At 34.5% G+C, this 22,418-nt stretch overlaps 1 protein-coding gene across 1 annotated transcript in view; it reads right to left on the bottom strand.

Moving 5' to 3' along the window:
* Positions 1-22,418, bottom strand: part of FMN1 (formin 1) — a 123,782-nt gene that overhangs the window by 40,918 nt on the left and 60,446 nt on the right. The window contains exons 7-12 of the mRNA XM_059473848.1: positions 20,223-20,284; positions 19,057-19,145; positions 14,284-14,413; positions 12,726-12,872; positions 9,419-9,478; positions 7,365-7,485 (exon numbers count right to left, since the gene is read on the bottom strand). Coding sequence (XP_059329831.1) covers positions 7,365-7,485; positions 9,419-9,478; positions 12,726-12,872; positions 14,284-14,413; positions 19,057-19,145; positions 20,223-20,284 — 609 coding nt within the window. The remainder of the gene's footprint in view (positions 1-7,364; positions 7,486-9,418; positions 9,479-12,725; positions 12,873-14,283; positions 14,414-19,056; positions 19,146-20,222; positions 20,285-22,418) is intronic.

The following is a 22,418-nucleotide window of genomic DNA, read 5'->3' as shown; positions in this document are numbered from 1 at the left end:
ACCCTTCAGCAGAGAAGCACACTGCAAGGGACAGAACAGTACATATAAATTATTATAATGACTAAAGCCTCATAATTTTCCAGTCAAGCCTTTGAAAGATTCCTTTAAGTGATTCCAGTACACATGATTGGTAGAAACTTCTTAAGTGTCAAGATCCAAACATACAGAACTCCACACATCATTAAGATCTGTCAAGAGTGTAGAAGTGTGCGCTAGCAGAATCTGCTCAGAAACGGAAACATTTCTCTTCGCTCTGAACAGTACAAAAAAAGAGAATATTTTGAAACTGAAGAGTCTTGCGTGGGTAATTGAGAGAGAGACAATATTTTTAAGAAGTAAGAATAATATTTTCATCAGATGAGCTAAGATTTTTACTATGCTAAGAAAGAAAAAGACCTTTCAAACATTTTATCACTTATTGCACTGAATAAGGGATCAGACATAAGAGAATTGTCCAATGGCTGAAACAGCTTATGAGCTGAAACTGTAAAAGCCAGAGAAGTGATCTGTTTTGCTCTCTATTGCTGGATCTCTGATTTTATGTGCAAGACAGATCATAAAGTTGGATCTAATTAATTTTTCCACCAAGTTGGTGAAGTTTGGTTCAGCTGAGCTTTCAGCTTAGATTTAAAATCATGTAAATTCATAAACTACCAGCAATATTAGCATTTCACAAAGCGCCTATTAGCCCCACTACTACTAATAAGCACCCCACAGTCTGAAGTAATGCAGTTTCAATCTTTGATAAGTGACTGTCTCAATTCTAGCAGAAATCTGTCCTGTCTCTTACTGCATACCTCCATAAAGAGGAAAAGCTGATGAGCTCCATAAACATGAAGTCACAGCTCCTCCCAACACCAGTATTTACCACTCTCCAAACTACATAACTCATTATCCATCACACACATTGATAGGGACAGTATTCCTCCCATTCCCAGATGTACACTACCTGCTCCCAGATGTATCCTTCATAGTTATGTAACTAATGCCTAACATACACACATGTATTTATTTATTTATTTAAAAGGGCACACAAAAAAGTGCACAGAAAATCATAAGTGTGGTATTTCCCAGATTCATTTTGGAATCTAAGCATTTGCAGAATGATTTTAACAAGAAATTTCTGAGAATTCTTCAGCCAAAGGAAAAAATATACTAAAAAAATTAACAGCATGCCATTGTTTAACCAACTGAAAGCCTTCTCCCTGTGCCTTTGAGCACACATGCAGACATCTGCTTTCATGGAATAAAGTCTTCAAAAACATAATTGCTTTTCTTCTCTATTATATATTTGAATGCTTAAACCATTTAAATAATTCCATATTATTCTTTTTATCAAAATCTAAAGAATCTAATGAAATTTTAAGAAATTATCTACCTAGAAAAATTTATACTAAATTTATTCACATATGAACATTACCAGTGGAACATTGTCAAAAAGTTAGTTTTATTGTAAAATCAAATCCAATGCAGGTATAGAAAATGCATTTTAAATGCCTGTGTTGGATCTTTCTAAATCAAAACACAGTGAAATACATTTCATCCTGCTAAGGCAAAAGACTATTCAAAAAGTAATCAGAAAAATCTGAGAATGAAGAAGTGCCAACTCTTGCAAAAAAACCAAACCCCCTTTCCTGTATACAGCCATTTGCTTTGCTCTTTTCCTTACACAGTTTTGCATTGCTTCAAAACAGATAATGTAAATATTGGACTGTGCAAAAACAGTGAAACCACATACAAAACAACATGCTTCTTTTATGCTATTGCCCAGAGAAAGAACACATGCACTTATTTGCCTCCTCATGTTCCACCACCCAGTTCAATTTTGTGTTTGCTTGCACTTTCACAATTTTAAAGAACATATAACCAACAATGAGAATTAAATTATGTATGTCCTGTAAATTATCATACAACTCTGCTCCTGCTGGGAAGACTTTTTGACATGTGTGTTAGACAGATATTTCTCTGACAAAAGCCCCTCTTTTAAATTGACTTAAAACATTTAACTTAAATTAGACTAAGGCTTCAATTGGTTGAAAATATTTTAGAAGAGTACGTTTGATACTTTTTGGAATACTATCCTCCTAATAAATAAGCAATCATCTTTATCAACACATAACTTTTGATTATACAAATTATTTACAAAGTTAATGCTCAAAATTGGTATAATGCTTAGAATTTTCTTGACGTGATCCAGTAAACTTACTGTCTATCAAGCAAGTCAAACAATAGACAAAACCCCTCAACACTGTAATCCTTGCACTGTGGATCATTACTGTATCATAATTTCACTAAAACTCTAGTCCACAGAACAGACTTTACCATAGGCTGTATTATGTATGAACTAAATCTATAATTCCACCTAAATAAATGATAAGCCATCAAATCAATTAATCTCTAGAACAAAACCAGGCTATAGTTAATTGGGGGACATTTTGTTGCAAAACTTTTTCACTCAGTTTGAGGACTCTGATGGGAAAAGACATTTAGGAATTTTAAATTAACTTTTTTGAATAATACCAACAAAACTTTTCTTCCTTTGTATGTTTTCCTATTGATAAATATATTCCCTTCTAATCCTTTATAAATCTAGATGTTTTTCAGTACTTTAAATTTGGAAAATCAGAGTTTTAGTCTGCATGAACTGATTATTTTTCTTTTTGGAGTTTCCTCCTTGACTCTATTTAAAGTAGCAGTTGCTGAAAGCATGGCAAATGAGTGACCCTTTTCAACTTCCATCCATTTCTTTTTTCTAAATTCTTTTCCATGCTTTGCAATAAAATGTGATACACAGCTCCCTGAAGAAGCACTGAATGAGAGCAGTGTAGATGCAGCAGTTTAGTCTGGTCTAATCAGCCATGCTGAGACACAGTGTTAAGAGAGTGACATGACTGGCATGGTGTTTGTTAGTGCCATCCAGTCCACTGGACATGTTTCTATGAACAAGAATATATTTTATACTATATAAATATATATCAATACCTGAAAAAAACTATTTATATTGTCATGACATTTAGGAATGAAAATTAAATGAAGCACCTGAAGAGGTAGGAGAAGCAGGTATGTTCAGCCCTGTTTAGAGAAAGCGGGCTGCAGATCTAGATTTTCATATCAACTATTTAATGAAAAACTAGAGAGAAGGTAGAGCCAGACTTTTTCAGGAATGCACATCTAAAGAAAATTGAGCAATAGTCACAAGTTGCAGCACAGAAAATCCTCACATGGGATAAAGAAAAGTACTCAAGATGGCAATAAAGCACTGGAGCAGGTGCCCAGAGAGGTGCTGCCATTTCCATCCTTAGATTCAAAACTGAGATGACTTTGGCCCTGTACAGCCTGATCTAAATACCAAGTTACTTTTGCTCAAAGGCTCTGCACCACAGGACCTCCAGATGTACATTCCAACCTACCAAACTGCACTTCTCTTCTCATTACAGATATCTTAAAATCTTACAGATTTTAAGATATCTGTAATGCTTCTGCATAAAAACCAGTGTGAAAATGGCCAACACAACATTGTAATTTCTCAACTTCTCTTGCATAGATTTACTTCTCTTTTAATCTTTTCATAAGGATTATGCAATTTTATAAAATGGAGTTGTCATAAACTTAAGTTTTGGTGAAGCTCTCCCATTTAAATGGGGAAAAATTGAGGTTACATACTTATGAAAGGTACAGATCTGTCAACAACTAGGTTAAGAGGTGCCCAATATGAAACCATGTCTTCTGTCTCAAACTGACAATTGTATAGCAGATCCTTAAAGTCTTCTTTTTATTTTAGATTTTTTTGGTCACATATGTCTTTGCAAACACGTACATATGTACACACACAGAGAGTTAAGTTAATAAAATTTAAAACTTATATACAGTACTGAAAAAATATTAGTATGAAAATTGCAACCACTATTTCTACTGGTGGCCATGAAAGGAGGGGAAAGTAAAGGGTATGTGGATTTTCAAGGGAATCAGAAAGTTACAATCTCTCTCATAGTAAATTTAATTAATTATGAGAAAAAGAAGTGACTTTTCAAAATCCTTAGTATGGGCCTACCTTGGTTTCCATTTTTAACAGTTCAATAAATACCTTTGCTGTTTCATTGGTAAAAAATAGAAAAAAAAGTTATAATGAACATCACAGACTATTACAGGAGGCATCTCATATTGCTTTCTTTTGAGGAACAGGGCAGCACAAAATTTTAAAATTTTATGTACTGTATTACAAAGAAGAGGAATGAGTATGACAGATGGAAACAATCTACAGGGCAACTAATTAAAACTGTTCAACTTCAGACACAGATTAATAAAAGCATTCATGGTAAAACTTATTCTAGTCTATCAAACTTTGGTAAAGTGGCTTTCTTTCTGAGTATCTTCTTATGATGATGTATTTAAAACATTCTGTGTTTATTCCAGAAGAATACCAATTTCAAGAATACCAAGTGACATTGTTAAAATTAGAAGGTAAATCATATTTGGTCACAGGAAAAGAAAAATGTGGGAATCATTCACTGCCCTAGACAAGGAATAAAAAGTCTTACAAACTGAAGCAAAGTAAAACCGTTTCTCTCCATAACTCTACATTAACTGGAAAGCTAGCAAGGCTAGCATGAGTTAAATGAATAAATGTATTTGCTTATGATACTATGTAATATTTGAAAGCCTTGGAAATACACCAACAGACCTGGAGTGAAAACCTGAGTTTACAGAAATTTCTTTCTAGTTGGATATTAGAGTGGAACCAGATTTAACTCCAAAATTTTCATCTTACCATCCAATATTCACTTTTTTCCCCTTAAAGCCTATGTTAAATGCATATTTTCGTTTCTCATTCTTTTTAACTGAAAACACCTAAGATTAAAAAGATTGTTCTGGAATATGTTTTAAAAACCTGTTGGATTAAGGTTCTCCAAAAACCTTTTTGAATTCCTGAGTCTAACTCCAGTCTAATCCCTTCAGAGTAAAGTTAGCTTGTACCTTTAAAGTCTAATCTGAAAGATTTAAAAATAGCAAATGGTATGGAACTCAATCTGTTTATCTGAAAAGGATGAAAGGGTTTGTACTCCATCTAGATTTGAACTTTTGGTTCCACAGTGTCTAGGTATTTCAAACTAGAGGCTTATACCACGAGGTTTATAAGACTCGACACTCATGATAATTCCATCTTTCCTATGTTAATAACCATGTTAGAAACATAAATGAATGCCTTGATAAACTAGTCAAATATATTTTTAAATACTAAATGACAAATAATATGAAAAGTAACTACCAAAATTTCCATTTCAGTTGCAAGAAGTGATATGCTTCTTTTTTTGAATAATTTCTTACAAATCTCATAAAAAGGGAAGTCACTAGCAGGAACATTAGTTCATTACCTAATGACACGATGAAAACCTCTCTCCCATTTATTGCCTTTGTCTCATCCCACTTCCAAGGTAATCTGCTCAAGACTACCTTAGCCAACAAACTGTGAAACCTATCCAATGTACCCTATAACACAGGCTGCCCCAGTTAATATTGTTCAAATTATTTACATCTGAAGGGCCGCGCCTGTCTGGATAGCTGGGCCCGACGCTTCTCTGGACTTGCTTTCTGCTACTCACATCTGTTTCAGCTTTAGACTTTCACTGGTATTCTGCCAGCAGCCACAACTTTTTAATGGCTACAATAAACTACAGAGACTCATCAAATCTTTGTTGTACGTGTTAAAATTATAACCTCTTCAATTAAAATTCTGATTTAAAAATTAACTAGAACATTAACTGAAGAAAAAATTTGAAAGGGAATCTTTGAAAAAAGATAAGTTCTTATATAAGTGATTGTTTGTTTGAATGTAAGAGAAACAATCACAAGGAATGCTTGCTAGAGTCTGTTGCATATTCTAAGTGATAAAATACCAACATTCTGAAAACATTTCCACAACCTTTTTTGTTTCACATCTTTGCTGTCATTAACTTTGTGTGCTAATTGCTGTGACTGGCTTTAACACACACCTTTACAAAGAATTATGGAAACAACCTCAAGATAGCAATTTTTCTAGATTTGCTATAAATACCTATAAAAATTTGGTTTAGAAGACAGAAATCAGTGATTACAAGAAAGCTGAAGTTTTTATTTTAAGAGTAAAAGAGCTTAGCTTTTCCTACTCGCTGTTTGTGCCTTTGCAATGTAGAACAAATATGATGTGAATGCTCCAGCCTCAATGCAGCTCCTGCTCGACTAAGATGTATGACAGCAGGACTACATGCTGAAAAAGTACAAGATCAAACACAGATCATGTTTCTGCAAAAACTAGCCCAAAAGAGGGCAGGCCAAGGGGCTTACAGGGCCAAGCGATGAGAGGAGATAGAGCACTCACTTATGCCTGGGTCGAACAAACAACAACTGATACTTTCCTACCACTATTAACCTTTGAAATTATCCTAAGGATGGCAGTGACCTAATCCAGCAATTCCTAGCTGTAAGGATAAACTATTTTGTAACGGTTTTCAGCGCCTTTGATTGAAAAAATTCGAAAACAATTATCTTGTTCAATTCTGATGATAAAAGAACTCTTCTAGACTGGTGCAAACGTGTAAATCTAAATGTAAAACTTTTTACATGTTTTTATGCAGATTCTCTTCTTAAACTCCATCTTCTACACAGAACTCCCTTAGTAAAGTAGAAACTTTCCTATAACAAGAAAAAGGCTTAAAATATTCAGTCATCATTTGTTGAATTTATTTTAGAAAATTACATGCAGCACAAAATAAAAAAGAAACTGCTTGAATTACTTAAGAGCACAACCCTTCCTACTTTATTTCCACTCAGTACCTTGATTGATAGATGAGTTTGGTTTCTGAGCCCCACTTTATAATAAACATTTTTAAATGTTTATTTTATGTCCGAGGGTGAAAATATTTTGAACTGGAGCTTTCCATTTCCCTTTGCTCTGCCTTGGCAAGCTGTGTTTTATTTCTACATTAATAGTATTCAACTCTTTCTTGTAGCTTTTAAATTGTTGTTATACAAGTACTGAAGAAAGTATTTATGTTATGGAGCTAACAGATATCTACAGTTAAACACATAGTTCTGGAGAAGCCAGAGAAAAATTCACATATAACTGAAGGAATATTCAGAAAGATTTCTTTAGGGGCCTTTCAATTGTAAAAGGGAAAATTACTTTTCAGGATCTCTACTTTCATTTTTATTAAGTCATGAGTTAAATTTTTTTTCTTTCTAATTTATGTGAGTAATTTGTGCCACAGTGTAAAACCTCTAAATGAATCAACACTATAAACCTAATTAGCAATAAGAAAACCTCATAAAGATCACATTTTAAATGGCACTTTGTTGTTAGCAGAACAAATGTGAAAGTTCCCAGTTACCTTCTAGATCTCTCCTCAGTTTCCTTAAGTCTTTTATGAGGTCTTCAAATTTAACTTGGGAGGCCTGGAAAAAATCCTGTGGTTCTGGTAAAGGAAAAATACTCTTGTCTGTTCCTGCTTCCTAAACAAACAAACAAACAAGCCACTATAAAAACTGAATGCATTTAAAGTGAAATAAGTAGCTTTTAAAAAAATTCTCATCTATGCAACAGTGTTATAAAATTACAAAAATCACATATTTTAAATCATTCTTCCTAAAACAACATCTCATTCAAGATTAAATATCGACCATTCTGAGTATTGAAACTTCCTTTTAGATGTTGTAAAGCAAACTGTGCTCAATTTAAACTTTGAAACAACATTAAACACAGAACATTTCAGTTAATTTTATGTTAATAAAGGTTTAGATAAGGGATTAGCAGTTTCTTAGAAAAAGATAACAGGAATGCCCATTGTAATGCAAGAAGGGATCTTATGCCAAACGTTTGTGGTTTCACTCTCTCACAATTCATTAAAAACACACACACTTTATAAGCATAAATTGGAAACCCTATTCATATATTTCCTGAAGCACTTCACACAGATAAAAATACACGGCTGAACGTTTATGTGGTTAAATAAATAACAGGGGTTAAAGCCTGCATGGAACCCCTAAGTATATACCTTATTTTTAGCACAGTAAGAAAAAATAATCAGAAGTAAAATAAATAAACAAAGCCAATAGAAACCCCCCCCCACATACAAAACAAAACAAAATAAAAAAAGACCCAGCAACCAACCAACAAAAAACTTTTATAAGGTTCAAAGCAATATCTCCAGTGGAATTTTAGGAAGTAAAGTATGTATAAATGGTATTAACATGACTTAGCTGCGTATAAGCATATATTGCTGAGTTTGAAATATGCCTGCATGGATTTCAATCTGTAATAAAGGAAAACGCATAGGTTGGAGAGCTAATTGTTTAGTGAATGGGGAAAGAATATTTTTTTATTATAAACATTTTGGTGGAGAAAGTGCAATGGATGATAATTACACTGTGTTTATTTACTCCCAAGGAAGATACACTGTTTTGTTTCACAAAATTCCCTGAAGTAAAATTACAGCATAGGAGGAAGTTTGCAGAAATATAAACTAAATTAATGAAATAAATATTTTAATAAATTCTTTAGAAAGTATAAAAATCCCTGTTCACCCCAAAAAAACCCAAACCAACAAAAATACCAATGAGAGAAAACACAAGAAAAAAGAAAGAGAAACAAACAAAGCCAAAAACCTTAAAGAAAGAATACTGATACAGATCTATATATCTGAGGACTACTAACTCATCAATGCAACAACCTTATGTAAGAATTTAAAGAAAGAGAAGAGAAAAAAAAACCTAAATTGTTGAAAATCATTGTTAAAATAATTTAATAGCATCACTTTCATATAAAATAAAATAGTTCAAATTTTCCACTCAATAAGTTTGGCTATTGCCAATAATAAAAAACAAAACAAAAAAAACCCCAACGAAACAACAAAAAAATATATCTAATAAATGAATGTATATAATACATGTAACTGCATGTACAGAGGAGTATCATATACAATAGAATGGAACTTACAGCAGCATTTCAACCCCTAACTTCACCCCCATCAGCTGACCCACCTATCTTAAAATACCAACCTGTCCTTGCATTTTTTGTCCTGAGAGAGAAATCATGCTTCTGCCTTCCAATATCATGACATCAGAAGAAAATTTACAATGTTTCAGCCACCCAGATGTACTAAGGCAGGGCTGGAGAGACCACCTGTCCAGTCTGCATCAGTCACCACTAACTGCCTGCAGTGGTTCTCTCAACAACCAAGGTCAAATTTTCCCAAGTCTTACCTTGAAACTTAGAGCAAATTTCATGCCAATTGAGGTACACAACTATTATAAGAAAGCAAAAGAAATGGATTTTATTTCCCCATCTGAGGTATTACATTCAGATTTCTATAAAGCTGTTACAAACCCTTTCACCATCTCTTAAAGAAACCAAGTTTTGGAGAGGCTGATAGAGCAAATCCTTTACCTTATCACAATGGCGTAGGTAGTATATGACAACATAATCCACAAGATTAATACCATTGTCCTAGAAAAAATTAAAAATGTGTGATTAACACTGATTCAGTGTGAAAATGTACTCTATTTAGAATTAAATGAATTATTATTTTATATTGCTGTGAGAAATAGGATTCACAATACTTTTTTAGCCTTAGCATTACTGATCAAAAAAATTTGATCTTTTACAACAGCGACTTCATCGTACCACTACTAGATTCAGAGTTTATTTTGGTTTTAAATACCAGAAAAAATACATGCAGAGAAGAATACATGGGAGAAGCTTTTTATGTAATAACAGAAGGCATTACAGAATGATAATATTAACTCAAATAAAAATATTATTCAATAATACTACTCTTAAACATAGTATCAACTAAATATTACAGTCACCTCAGATACAATAATGTGAAAAGAATTTCTTGATTCCTATAGTCTCAATCATCTATAAGAAAGATCCAAAAAAGGCACAGATACTTTACATATTTTATTCTAAGTATGAAATCAGATAGCATTCAACTAAGAAGTATCCCTCATGCCCTGTTACCATATAAATATGAATTTTAATTCTCACTTTATGGAATCACCATTTCCATGTTCCTGTGCACAACTGTAAACAGTATTTTAGTTTGTTAGATGTCATTGGGTCAGCATGGGCCAGATGAGCTAAGGAAAAGTTATACATTACATTCAGCAATATAAAAGAACCATGATATAGGGAATTATATCTGGAATGCCTTTGAAGTTTTTTGGATGTGTTTTCATATTTTATATTGACAGGTATCAGAACAAACATTTGTATGTGAACAATGTCTGACTTCCTGTACAGAGCTGCCTTGTCTATATGAGAGTCTGCAGCACATTATATTTTATTAGTATCATACACCAGCAAAATTCTTAACTAAGTAAGTCACTGCTGTCATGCAGGAAAAGCCACCCTGCATGTTTAAGAGTTTTAGAAGCCATTACTGACAGGTCAAAAAATCTCTATAAAAAGTAACTTTCTAAGCTCATATGAAAATAAATGACTTTTATGTGAAATAAGAGGTATTTAGCAGCGGCTCTTTACCTTAGCTCATGGAATTCAGCTCAGTTAAGATGTATTTGCTGGCAACTCAAGAGAAGGGAATAATAGGACAAAGGAAGAATACCTTAATGCTCAAGTGTACAAGACCCTGCATTCTTCTCCTTTTCAAATACAGACTAACAATTACATCTGAGGTTTCACATCTCCCTGGACCCTATGAGTTTTCATGCATTTTGAAGGCTAATCTAAACTAATAACATATTTATTCTGGCTACCAGTAAACTGTAAATAATGTGGTTTTTTAGCTTCTTTTGCTAAGGAACAAGTCTTTCATAGCTATTTTTTATATCAGTTACTCCTTTTCATAATGCATAATTTTGGAACGAGCTTGCTAAATTCAGCCACATTGGAAAGTCCCAGAGATTATTAAACTCTATGAAGTTTATAGGTAAATAAAAGAGTGACACTAAGCCTAGCAGTTCTACTGAGAAAAGTCAGGCAAAGCTGAGTTTTACATTTTTCTTCAAGGCAGCTAGCCAGCCAACAAACGCCTGAGTAATGGAAACTTGGCCTGGTTCTAGTTAAGCTGCTGTTTGTACTGTGCCTTCTCCACGCAGTAGGGCTGGGAAAAAGCGGTTATATGGAACAGCTGAACCATCACAGTGAAGAATCACGAAATAATTTCAGTCAGAAAATACCTTTAAGATCATTGAGTCCAACTGAAAATCCAGCACTGCCAAATCCATCAGTAAACTATATTCTTAAGTGCCACCTCCAGGGTTGTTGATTCCACCACCTCTCTGGGCAGCCTGTTCCAACGCCTTATAACCCTTTCAGTGAAGAAATTTTTCCTAATATCCAAACTAAACTTCCTGTGCAAGAACTTGAGGCTGCTTCCTCTCATCCTATTGTTTGTTACTTAGGAAAGGACATCAACCCCCAGCTGGTTACAGTCTCCTTTCCGGGAGCTACAGAGAGTGATAAGGTTTCACCTGAGCCTCCTTTCCTCTGCTAAACTATTCCAGCTTCCTCAGCTGCTCCTTGTAAGACTTGTGCTCCAGACTCTTTATCAGTTTTGTTTATCTTTGGACATGCTCCAGCACCTCAACATCTTTAGGAGACAAAGGACTCAAATCCTTTGGAAAAAGCTTTCATTAAAACACTGAGCAATTCATCAAATGTGTTTCTACACTTTGTTAATGATGATAAAAGTAAAACAAGTAAAACAAAATGCTCCATAGATAAACTGTTTTGCTGACACTTCCTGTCTCACAAATGCAGTCCTGTGTACATGAAGCATAATAGGGAACAAAAGCTTAAAGTCTACATCTCTTGTAGTCAAGAAAGCATGTCTCACAAGAAAAGTAGAAGAGCATGAAAGTTTTCTCCTCACACTCCAAGTCTATACCAACATCAGCAGAAAATTATCTCCTATTCTTTGCTGCTTCCTGTATCCATGTGGTGTCTAAGTATGTCCTAGCAAAGAATGACTTCAAGCAGTGTTCCCAATGCCTACATTCCCTAACACCTCCTGCTCTGCCCTACTGAAATAAGAAACAAAGTAATCTCATCTCAGAAGGTGTCTAGCCTTTCAGCCCGACTTTGATCCTAGCATGACTAATCAAAAACCAGCTAGTGCTTCTCAATTTTTTACCAAATAATTTACTGCCATCTATGAGCATTTTCTCACGCATGCCACTCAAATTTCACATTCCACATCCATTTAACTGATAATTAAAAAAATAATGAAAGTATCTTGTTGGGTGTGACATCTCTTTGATCCCTTATACATAATTTGTTAGTGTATACACTACAATGAACAATTACGGATATTTTGATTTTAAACCTGATTTTTAAAGTGTTTTCATTTACACAGAACAATCTTCATTTAAGAGCATGAAAAAAGAATGAGGACATTTACTGTGTAAGACTTTAGCAATCTGTGCTCTCTCACTTTTCTCTACCCTACTACTATTAAGTCCCTGCTAATAAAAGAGACACACAGAAGTTCTCAGATAAGGTAATTATCCTAGTAGTACCAAACAGGAGAAATTAGATATTAAGGAAACACACACATATTCCAGAGAATGAGGTGAACAGCTAGGAGAAAAAAAGAATGAAAACTGTACAAAGCACCTAGTTTTTTCAAGGAAGAATGGTAAGAAATAAATTATTAACTCCTATCAGATGAAGAAACAATAAAAAAAAATCATTTCAGAAAAATTATCTTTAACCAAACATAAGTACTTACTCTGCTTTTGACATCTTTTAGTTTGGGGAGTATTTCCAAACCAAACCCATCAGCTTGACCTCGGGTCCTATTCCCTCCGTTCATATAATTTCCAAAAGCCAGAATCAAGCCCAAAATTTCCTTTACGCTTTTCATGCTCAGCAAAGCCTGGAAAATGGATACTGGTCTGTAAATTTGGTTGACATAAAAATTCTAATTGCAAATATAAAACATTTTTTTAATTTTATTTTTGCTAAAGTTTTTTTCTTGTCTGTTTTTACCTTGGTAAGTAAGGGGAGCTGAAGCTGGTGCAATAATCAAAACTTTAAGAGAACCATTTTTACACTATATCTCTGTAAGATAAATATGTTTAATGTAATCCATATGAAGCAAATTATATGGCATCAAATACTATGTCAATGACAAAAAGATTAATGGAAGATTTCTAAACATTCTCAGAAGACTTAAAAAATCTTACACACAAGGAGGTGGTTTATCATGAGTTTGCATCATGCACAGTTAAATGGGGATGTGCTATTTTTGCTGTCACCAGTCTGCTTCTCATGGATCTGAAAATTCACATTCCTGGATCCATACTTAATCCAGACATAAGAGAGCTAAGGGCTAACTAATTACATGCCTCAGATCAGAAAACAGTTCTAGAAACACAGTGTAGAACTAGCAAATTATTTTCAGTTACATATAAAGACATCTGTCAGTTGACAATCTGAGGCCACAGGCATAATTTTTAACTATGTAGACTTATACACTGGATAAATCGGTTTCAGTGTGAACTCCTCATAAGTGAACTGAAGGCAATACGGCTTTCCCTATCTCATACAACACTGATTTTTCATACCCCCTTTGGAAAGGAAGGAAATAAGTAACTATTTCTATTACAAAGAAATCCAAAGGGGTAGAGCATGGGTACTCTGTGAAAGCAAAGCAAGTCAAGAACTAATCTTCAAATTAGAAAAAAAAATAAAATTAACTACTACTCTGGTTAGGAAGTTAGACCTTTAGGCCACTATTTAATTTCTCTCCTAATTTTCACCTTGTTCTACTTTTCATAATTTATTTGTTATAATTTAAAAATCTTGTCCTTAGTCTTTCATATTGTGTAGATATTAGGTAGACTTTGCCCCATAGTAAAAATTATGCTGTATCAGGGTTACCAGAAATTAATAGATGCCAAGGGAAAGTAATAAGATAATGAACATGATAAGAATCTACTGGCATCAACAGTGCTATGCAAATAAAAAGCATTTTGCAAGGTCCTGTATTAAGCTTGCCTTATATTTAATTCCTAGTTTATGGAGATTATCTATTACATTATGCAAAGTAATAAAAATCTACCATTTAAATACAAATAAATTTCTACATACTCCACGGGACATCACATGCAATTCGCTTCCCTCTTCCTTCTTTTAAGCAACTAAAAATTTACTACTACATTTATTTCCTAAAAAGCCAGTAAGCAAGATCAAAGTTCTTCACTTATGGTAAAAAAGAAGCCTAAATACTCTAAGACAAAATTAAAATTAACTTAAGTTTTAATTTAGCTTTCATGAGGACTCACCTTGGAAACACGAGTCACAATATCGACCTTCCGGTGCACTGACGTTATCCCTTCAAGGAAAACCGACTGGAAGATAATACACTGAGCTCGCTCTGCAAAGTTGGGGATTTGAGACAACTCATACAGAAATCTGTGGGGAAAAAAGGACTATTAATGAATCTTTATAATTCTTCTCAGTGGATTACATAATGGATCAAAGCCTACAGTATCATGAAATATACATGCATTCTTTCATTTTTGAATCAAATCTGTCAGAATTTATAATTGTTATATTCTTTATGGTAAGAATGCATTAAAAATCTTATTAATGTCAAGAAAAAGGCAAGACATTAATCAGTATCATATCAACCATTAACTATCATAGCTGCATAGTAATAAACAGAGGAATCTCAAACTTAAATCATCCTTTTGGAATAAAAGAAAATCTACATAGTGCTACCTACATACCAACTTATGCAGTCTTGTTTCCCTTAAAAATACAGAAATACAGAACTCAATATATTCCTACAAATTTATTTCATAATATAAAATTTCTCCCAACAGCCTTCTTGTGATTCTTAGCATCAATTTTCCTTTTCTAATTTGCACCACACTTTCAATCATATAGCAGCATGTTCCATGGGAACACACCTAGCTGTGTATTTAGCTCTAAAATACTTGCATAGCATATCTGCCTCCAGTCACTGCTCAGCAAAGTTACTAAGCCTTCATCTGCTCTATATCTGTTCTCACAGATATATATATATATATTCCTCATGACTCTATTGTAGCTTTTCATCTGTTAACTCTTGGTAAATAACAATAAATGGAGGCATATTCAACAACTGTAGCTCAGACGTCACAAAATAAGAGCATGTCAAAGCACGAGTAATTCCTCCCTTTTCATCAATTTAAAATAAAAGAGCTTGGCTAATTAGACAAGAAGCTCTAGAATTTATTATAATAACAATATTAATAACAATAATTTGCTCTTGGGTTTTTAATTCAAGACTTCAGAGATACAAAAGCTTTCTTGAAATCCAGAAGCAAGCTTGTCTTTTGCTCCAATATCACTGTAGCATCATTCTTCTAATCTCCTGTCTACAGATATCCTCAGATTCCCCTTAATGCAACGCTGTAAAGATTTTTTTCTCCCTCACTGAATTACAGGAAATTCAGTATTCAACTTATTAGCTTGAATTATTCTTAACTTAATTTTAATTATTTAAGCCAATAGACCTTATTTTTCCAAATTATTTATTTTTCACAATAAATAAAACCAGTATGTTTAAATCTGCTTTAGATGTTTCTCATGGATGCTAGGCTTTGCTGAGTACATAGTGACTGTTTAAAAAACTAGCAGAATTCACCTGTGGCTGGTGTGAAATACTATGTTTTAATTGGACCATTTTTTTGTTTCTTTTTGTTTCTTTTTCTTCCTTGCCTGATGAAAAAACCCATTGTGAGAGAAGGATCAGGGAGGCCCAGCTTGGCTCTTAGACTTAAGAAGTGGGAAAAAAGAAATGCCAAGCTGGTACTAATAAAAATGCTTCCTATTGGGAATGAATGGTATTGCCAGGGAAAAAAAAACAGGGTATTTTGCACTTTGTGTGAGAGAAACAAAGGAAAGAAAAACCAAACTCCTTCATTAAAGTTCTAACATACATACAATTAAAAAGTTTAAATTTAAAAAGTCAAATGACACATATTCTTGCCTTCCTGTGAAAAGAGAACTATTTCCCACATGGCTGACCATCGAATACAATGTCATTGTGCTAAGAGTTAAAAGAGCATCAGTGTAAAAAGAAGATGTCTTCAGCTTCTGGAATTCAGAGTATTCAAAGTAAATACCCAGACAGAACACTTATAACTGAAATCTGTCACAAAAAGGAATCTTAGTGACTACAAATGTAGCAACTAATCAAAAAGTCATAGCATGAAAACTATGACTGTCACAAATAAACCACCAATTCAGATGGACAAAACTTTAGAAGAGAAAGAAACCTCCTTATTTCAATTTTACTCTGAGAAAAGTAGGTTTTTTACTTAAAATAATGATGACATGGCTGCGACGTGGCTTTTGGATGGGTTTCTCATTACTGCAATTCTGATGGCCTAAAATAAACACAGAAAATATGCTGTACCTCTCCATGAGGTAGATCGTACTCCTCTCTTTCAGAAACCGTGAAAAAAAAAAATGCTTTTACTTGAAAACTCCTTTAGCCTACCAGAATCTTGTAGTTAAGGACTTGAGAGAACTTTCAAGCCAGGCATATTGTTATGGTGTTAGTGTAAGAGAACATTCTTGCAGAAGATGGACAAGGAAGGCTGATTAGTCTAAGGAGGTAAACTAATTTCCAGATGACATTTATCTGCATTTGAAGAATATAAAATTTAGAAGCGATTTCTTGGGAAAAAGGTGTATCTAATCCTGCAAGCCTCTAAGTATGACAGCAGGATTTAAACTGAAGTCCAAGCAGAGCTGTCTTCAAAGAGAAGCCAGTGGCATTACTGGGACAGGGATTATAAATCACTCCCTACTTCCTGAATCAAACTACATTCAAACCAGTACCATATTGTTACTATTTCCTTCATTACTACTTATTTCACAGTGGAGAAGCCTACACAGACATTATACTACAACTAAATGGAGTCTCTTGGAAAGTAGCTATAGCATCTGTATCCTGCTAGGAAAGTCTCGAGCTGTGGCCAATTTTGCATATAAATCTTTATCATGCCAATTAATATTAGCATTTTAACAGCTATTATCATGAAGAATAATTTAGGGGGGTATTGTTATGTTGCTGTCATCCTTACAGTGTGTGCCAAATTTAACATCACATGTGGAGAAGAACGTCAGTGATACCACTAAAGCTTTTTATCTGTCCGGTAATCCAAACATGTAAGAGTTTCCTTTAGACTTCAGTGAATTCAATTCAAAGGTTTCACTATATGAATGACAACTGTTAGTACGTGCAATCATTTGATAAATTATTTCATGTACACTTTTGTTCTGATTCTCATTAAAGACAATACTGAGGCTTATGCCCCACAGCATAATCACACAGAAATTTAGAACTTTTCTGTCTTTAACCTTTTATGGGGCTAATAAGTAAAGCACAGCTCCAACAAATCTCCTATTCTGCAGTTAGGCTGACTTAGAGACTGACAGAGACAACAAAGTCAGGGGCACATGATCTACTGAGTTTTCAGAAAGCACATTATTTTGAAGGTCCAACAAAATTTACAGAAGTGCAGAAAGCAAATTGTTTGCCATTTAAGCTACCTTTTTAAAAGCTACTTTTCTTAACCTATGCAGTTTAACTATAGGGCAAAAATGGGATACTTAAGACTTGCAGAAAGAGCATTGAGTAATAATTGATAAAAAAATAGCTTTTGTCTTTGATACTACTATTTCACTCTGAACCACCAGGCATAACTGCTTCATTTACAGTTCTTAATTATGGAACAATGATAGTATAAATCCGACTTTGCATTTAATTAAGATTAACCTCTCTCCACTATAAGTTACAAAAAAGACAACCTCCTATAACTCTAGAGCTCTACAAGATTCGTATTCTCCAGAAGACAAAATGCATTCATATTTATTTAACTTGGACATACAGCAAACAGACTGCCAAAGATTCAAGCTCTGGAAAACATCAGCTAGTCACACAATGTATCCTTATGCCCCAAGCCAAGGCAATGAAAACCATGGACGTGGGATGCAAAAGTAAGCTAGTATATAAACTTTACAGATATTTGTCTTCTTAAGACTTACTAAAGAACAACAGCCTCTCTTCATCAAGAGTAAGATAATAGCCTTATCTCCTAATATTAGTGTGCAGTTACAAGTGAATATTTAGCTGCCTCATGTAAGGAGCAAAAGAAAAAAAATAATCTGTTCTTCAGCACTTACATTTTAATGGGAAAAAAAGGTATGAAAATGCATTAATTCTGACATTAACCATCATATACCATCTGTGTTTGAGTTCTTCCGCCCCCTACCCTTTCTTACACCAGAGACAGCAGAACAGACAAAATGGAAAAGGAAAAGAGACAACAGAGAGGCCTCTGGGAAGGAAGAATTGAAAAGGATAAGAGTACAAAAGAAAAAAGCAGTGAAGTAGCAGAAGACAAAAAAACACTGATAGGCCAATGTCTGAAATCAAATGTCTACACAAATATAAAATTCAGTTTCACTGTTCTGCTCAAAAATTCTTGATGATTCTTTCACATCAGTCTAAGGTGTATTACAACACAAGGAGCAACATTTAACTTTTTCATCCTAACAGTTGTCACTGGCCACAACAGTTCCAGGAGAACTGTGGCATCAGTCTTTTAGGTTTACACTGAACCTAAAGTATCAGACCAGAGTATCCAAGGTGTCTTTGACCACAGGATCAACCCAAATCCTCTGTTCATGCAGCTTCTTCAAACAATTAACAACCAAAATCAGTTAGGCCTTGCTTTATGTAATGCTAATTAAGCCACAAATGCTCTAAGGGAAGGAAAAGCCTCTTAAAAACGTGAGAATGGGAACAAAATTCTTACTGATTCAAGGTGACATATTTTATCAGTTCTGGTGGTCAAAGTTGATGTAGTAAACTCTGCTATGTCTGAAAAAAGTTTTGTGATAAGGGCAAATTTTTTATCATGTCTTGAAATACACAAAGTTTATAGTTTTAGAAAAGCTTATAATTACCAAGAATTATGCATCAAAACTGCTTTCAACATATAATCAAAGGACTACATTATGTAATGAAAAAGTATTTAAAAACCCCAACAACTTACTGTTCTGGTTTATCCAGAAGCTTCAGTTCCTCCTCTTTTGAAGTCTGGTAATATTGCTTGATTTTCTCCAGTTCATCCTTTTGTGCTCTCTGAGTGAATTAACATAAACTAATTAGTTACTAATTAGTAAGAAATTAATAAATTACTACTTTACCTGTTTGCCTGCAAGCCAGCAATTATGTTTTTTTAACTGAGAAACATTTAGACTATGCAAAAGAGTGATGCTTTAAGATCTATGATAAATTCCTTCAGTGCCTTATATGCCATTTACGGCACATTACCATGCCCAAGAGTATTTTCCAAATACTTCTTAAATTCTATCAGGCTGATTCCATGACCACTTCTCTGGGGAGTCTCTTCCAGTGCCCAAACACCCTCAGGGTGAAGAACCTTTTCCTAATACCTAACCTAAATGTCCCCTGACATGACTTCAGGCCATTCCCTTAGATCCTATCACCGTCACCACAAACAGAAGATCTTCCCCTCTTCCCCTTGTGAAGAAGCTGCAGGCAGCCACGAGGTCTTCTCTGTTTCCTTCAAGCTGACAGGCCAAGTGACCTCAGCTGCTCCTTGTATGTCTTGCCTTCAAGGTCTTTCACCAACTTCATAGCCCTCCTTCCGATGCTCTATAACATCTTGTATATTTTTTATACTGTGGATCTCAGAACTGCCCCAGCACTGGAGGTGAGACCACCCCAGCTCAGAGCAGAGGGGACAGTCCCCTCCCATTCCTGGCTGTGATGCTGTGCCTGATGCTCCCCAGGACACAGATGGCACCCACAGTTCTGTCCACTTCAACTCCAACTGAGCTTTGGGCTGCACAAATTTTCTCCCCAGAGTTGCAAGCAGCATCTCTGTACTCCTCCCACATCAGCTGACCTTGCCTTCACTGGGCATACACATTCTTTTCTTGCCTTGGCTCCAAAAGATCCCAGCTCAGATAAGCCAACCTTCTGCTTCATCTGCTTGAATACTTACATTTAGGAATTTCCTGCTCCTGTGGCCTTCATAAAATGGTATTTGAAAAAATAATCTGCACTGATGGACCCCAGAACCTTCACAAGCATTTTCTCAGGGGACCTTACTCACTACATCCCTGAGCAGCCTAAAGTCTGTATCCAAAATACTTTGGTGATTAAACACATTTTTACCCCACCTTTACTTACATTTTCATATAGGGCTTCCAGTGTCTCCAGATCTACTACAGAGTCATCGACACACAATATAGCTGTATAGAATACAAACACAAATTAGACACTGGATTAAAACTTCAGTTCTTTTCCTGTGAAATGTACCAAAGGGTTCTAACCTAGATACAGGACATTTATGTTTCCAGTTAATTTTTTTTGTTCTAATGTCAAATCACAGCACTCCTGCAAGAATGTTCTATAAACTCAGTTTCAGGAGAGTAGAGTTCTACTTTTTCTCTCCAATATAATCAACAAAGATGTGACCAGTCAAGTAGCCAGCTGATTGTGCAGCTGCCCAGGCAGAAGAACATGAGACAACTGATACCAAACAACGAACAGCACAGATTTTATGTTAGCTTAGAAGGCTGGATAGGAAGGAATTGAGAGTGAGGATATTTAAGTCTCCCTGTGTGCACAGGAAATCAATGAGATATGCTTGTCTAGGAGCTAGCAATCTTGGTAAGTAGAGAAGTAGACCAACTTTCAAAGTTTACAAGCTATATAAATTTGCAAGCAGAAAAGACTGTGCTACAGTTTTTAAGTCATCCTCAACAAGTTCACATTTAAGTCAGCTTTATCCAATAGAAAACTATCTACATGACAATTTACAGAAAAATCCTTCTCAACACCACACAGACACACATGCAGCATACTCTTAAGTGATTAATCATGCTTCATTACTAAAAATGGGAACTCTCAAAATGTTTCCTATCTTAGTTCCAAATATTACTGTGTTTGGAATATATGAAATTGGTGCTTCCAACATTTGCAAATCCCATTACAATTTAGGCAATTGATATTGGTATTGGAAATTCTTGCTATAGGAATACTGGTATTGGAACTCTTCTGAAAACTAAATGGGATTGCTTCATGGTGCTTTCTAACACACTCTAATGTTAAATTCCAGTACGCTGAGAGATGCACAGTGGAATGGAAGTAACTGTGGATGTTTAAATTTTCTGAAATCAGCTTTTCCTCAAGATTCATAAGGGGACTAGGCACAATTCTTAAACTCATGGCTTATGCTTATATATTACTGAAAACATTAATCCCAAAAGAATCAAGGGCATAACCAGTGAGATGTTATTAGTTACTACCTGATAACTTTTAATTCAACTGTATTATATTTCCTGAAATGATCCTTGGCTGCTTATGAACTTAGAGGATTTTAAAAGCTCTTGCTGCATTTGTAATCCATGCTTGAAAGGGGCAAGGCACACATCTTTAAATAATTATTAAAAAGTAATAAGCTTTCACCTGCTCTACCACCTACCCCATGATTTTACATTGTGAAATTAACCAGCAGGCTAGTAAATTTTCTCTGTGGCAGGCTAATTAATTTTATTAAAAGGTCCAGTGACATTTAGAATGCTTTAAAATTCTGCCTGTCAATTATTATTCCATCTGTTGACATTACACCTAGGTTAGAAGTAAAGAATTACACAGAAGACAGTATCAATGAAAAATACCCAGTATTTCCAACCATTTTTGTCTTACTGGAAGATTCAAAACCCTCAAGACTGCAACCAAATGTAAAGCCTGAACCACTGAGACTGGCAAAAATCTTTGTTTAAAGGAAATTCCTTAAGGTTTGAATTTATAAGATTCTCTCTTATCTCCTGCAAAACAGTTCAAAGAGTTGCACTATCTTCTGTATCATCCAATAAAATTTCAAAAGAACCTAAAGATGGAAAATCTCTTGGAAGACTGGTTTCACAGTCCAATATATTTAATTGTTAAGATTAACAATATGCATATTGAGTTCAGAAACTTTCTCTTGCGGTTTAACTTTTATGCTATTTTAACATATTCTGAAATCTGCTTACAAGGAGAAATGTCCAAAGCTATCTAGAAAAAGCAACTTATTGGAGTTGAAATGCAAAACACGTAATTGATAGTCAAATTTTTATGTACAAATCTATTACGATGACAGGAAGTAGTTTGGTAAAAACTCACTGTAATAAGAATATCAAGTGTTACATCACTAGCTGAATATTTCAGCCAGATATTTGTCAGCAAAAAGGCCCCAGAATCATAAAGTGATTTTTAATGCTCTATTGTGTTATCCATGTTTCTGTAGTCAACATCAGATCTAACAAATCAGCATTGTTTTGAAGTGACATGATAAAACAAAAAGTGTTTGTGATAAAACTAATGAAATACAATCTGCTA

This window comes from Ammospiza nelsoni, chromosome 6 (genome assembly GCF_027579445.1).
Source record: "Ammospiza nelsoni isolate bAmmNel1 chromosome 6, bAmmNel1.pri, whole genome shotgun sequence".
Taxonomy (NCBI): Eukaryota; Metazoa; Chordata; class Aves; order Passeriformes; family Passerellidae; genus Ammospiza; species Ammospiza nelsoni.
Note: the sequence above shows the minus strand (reverse complement) of the source record. Positions and strands in the feature narration are given on the sequence as shown.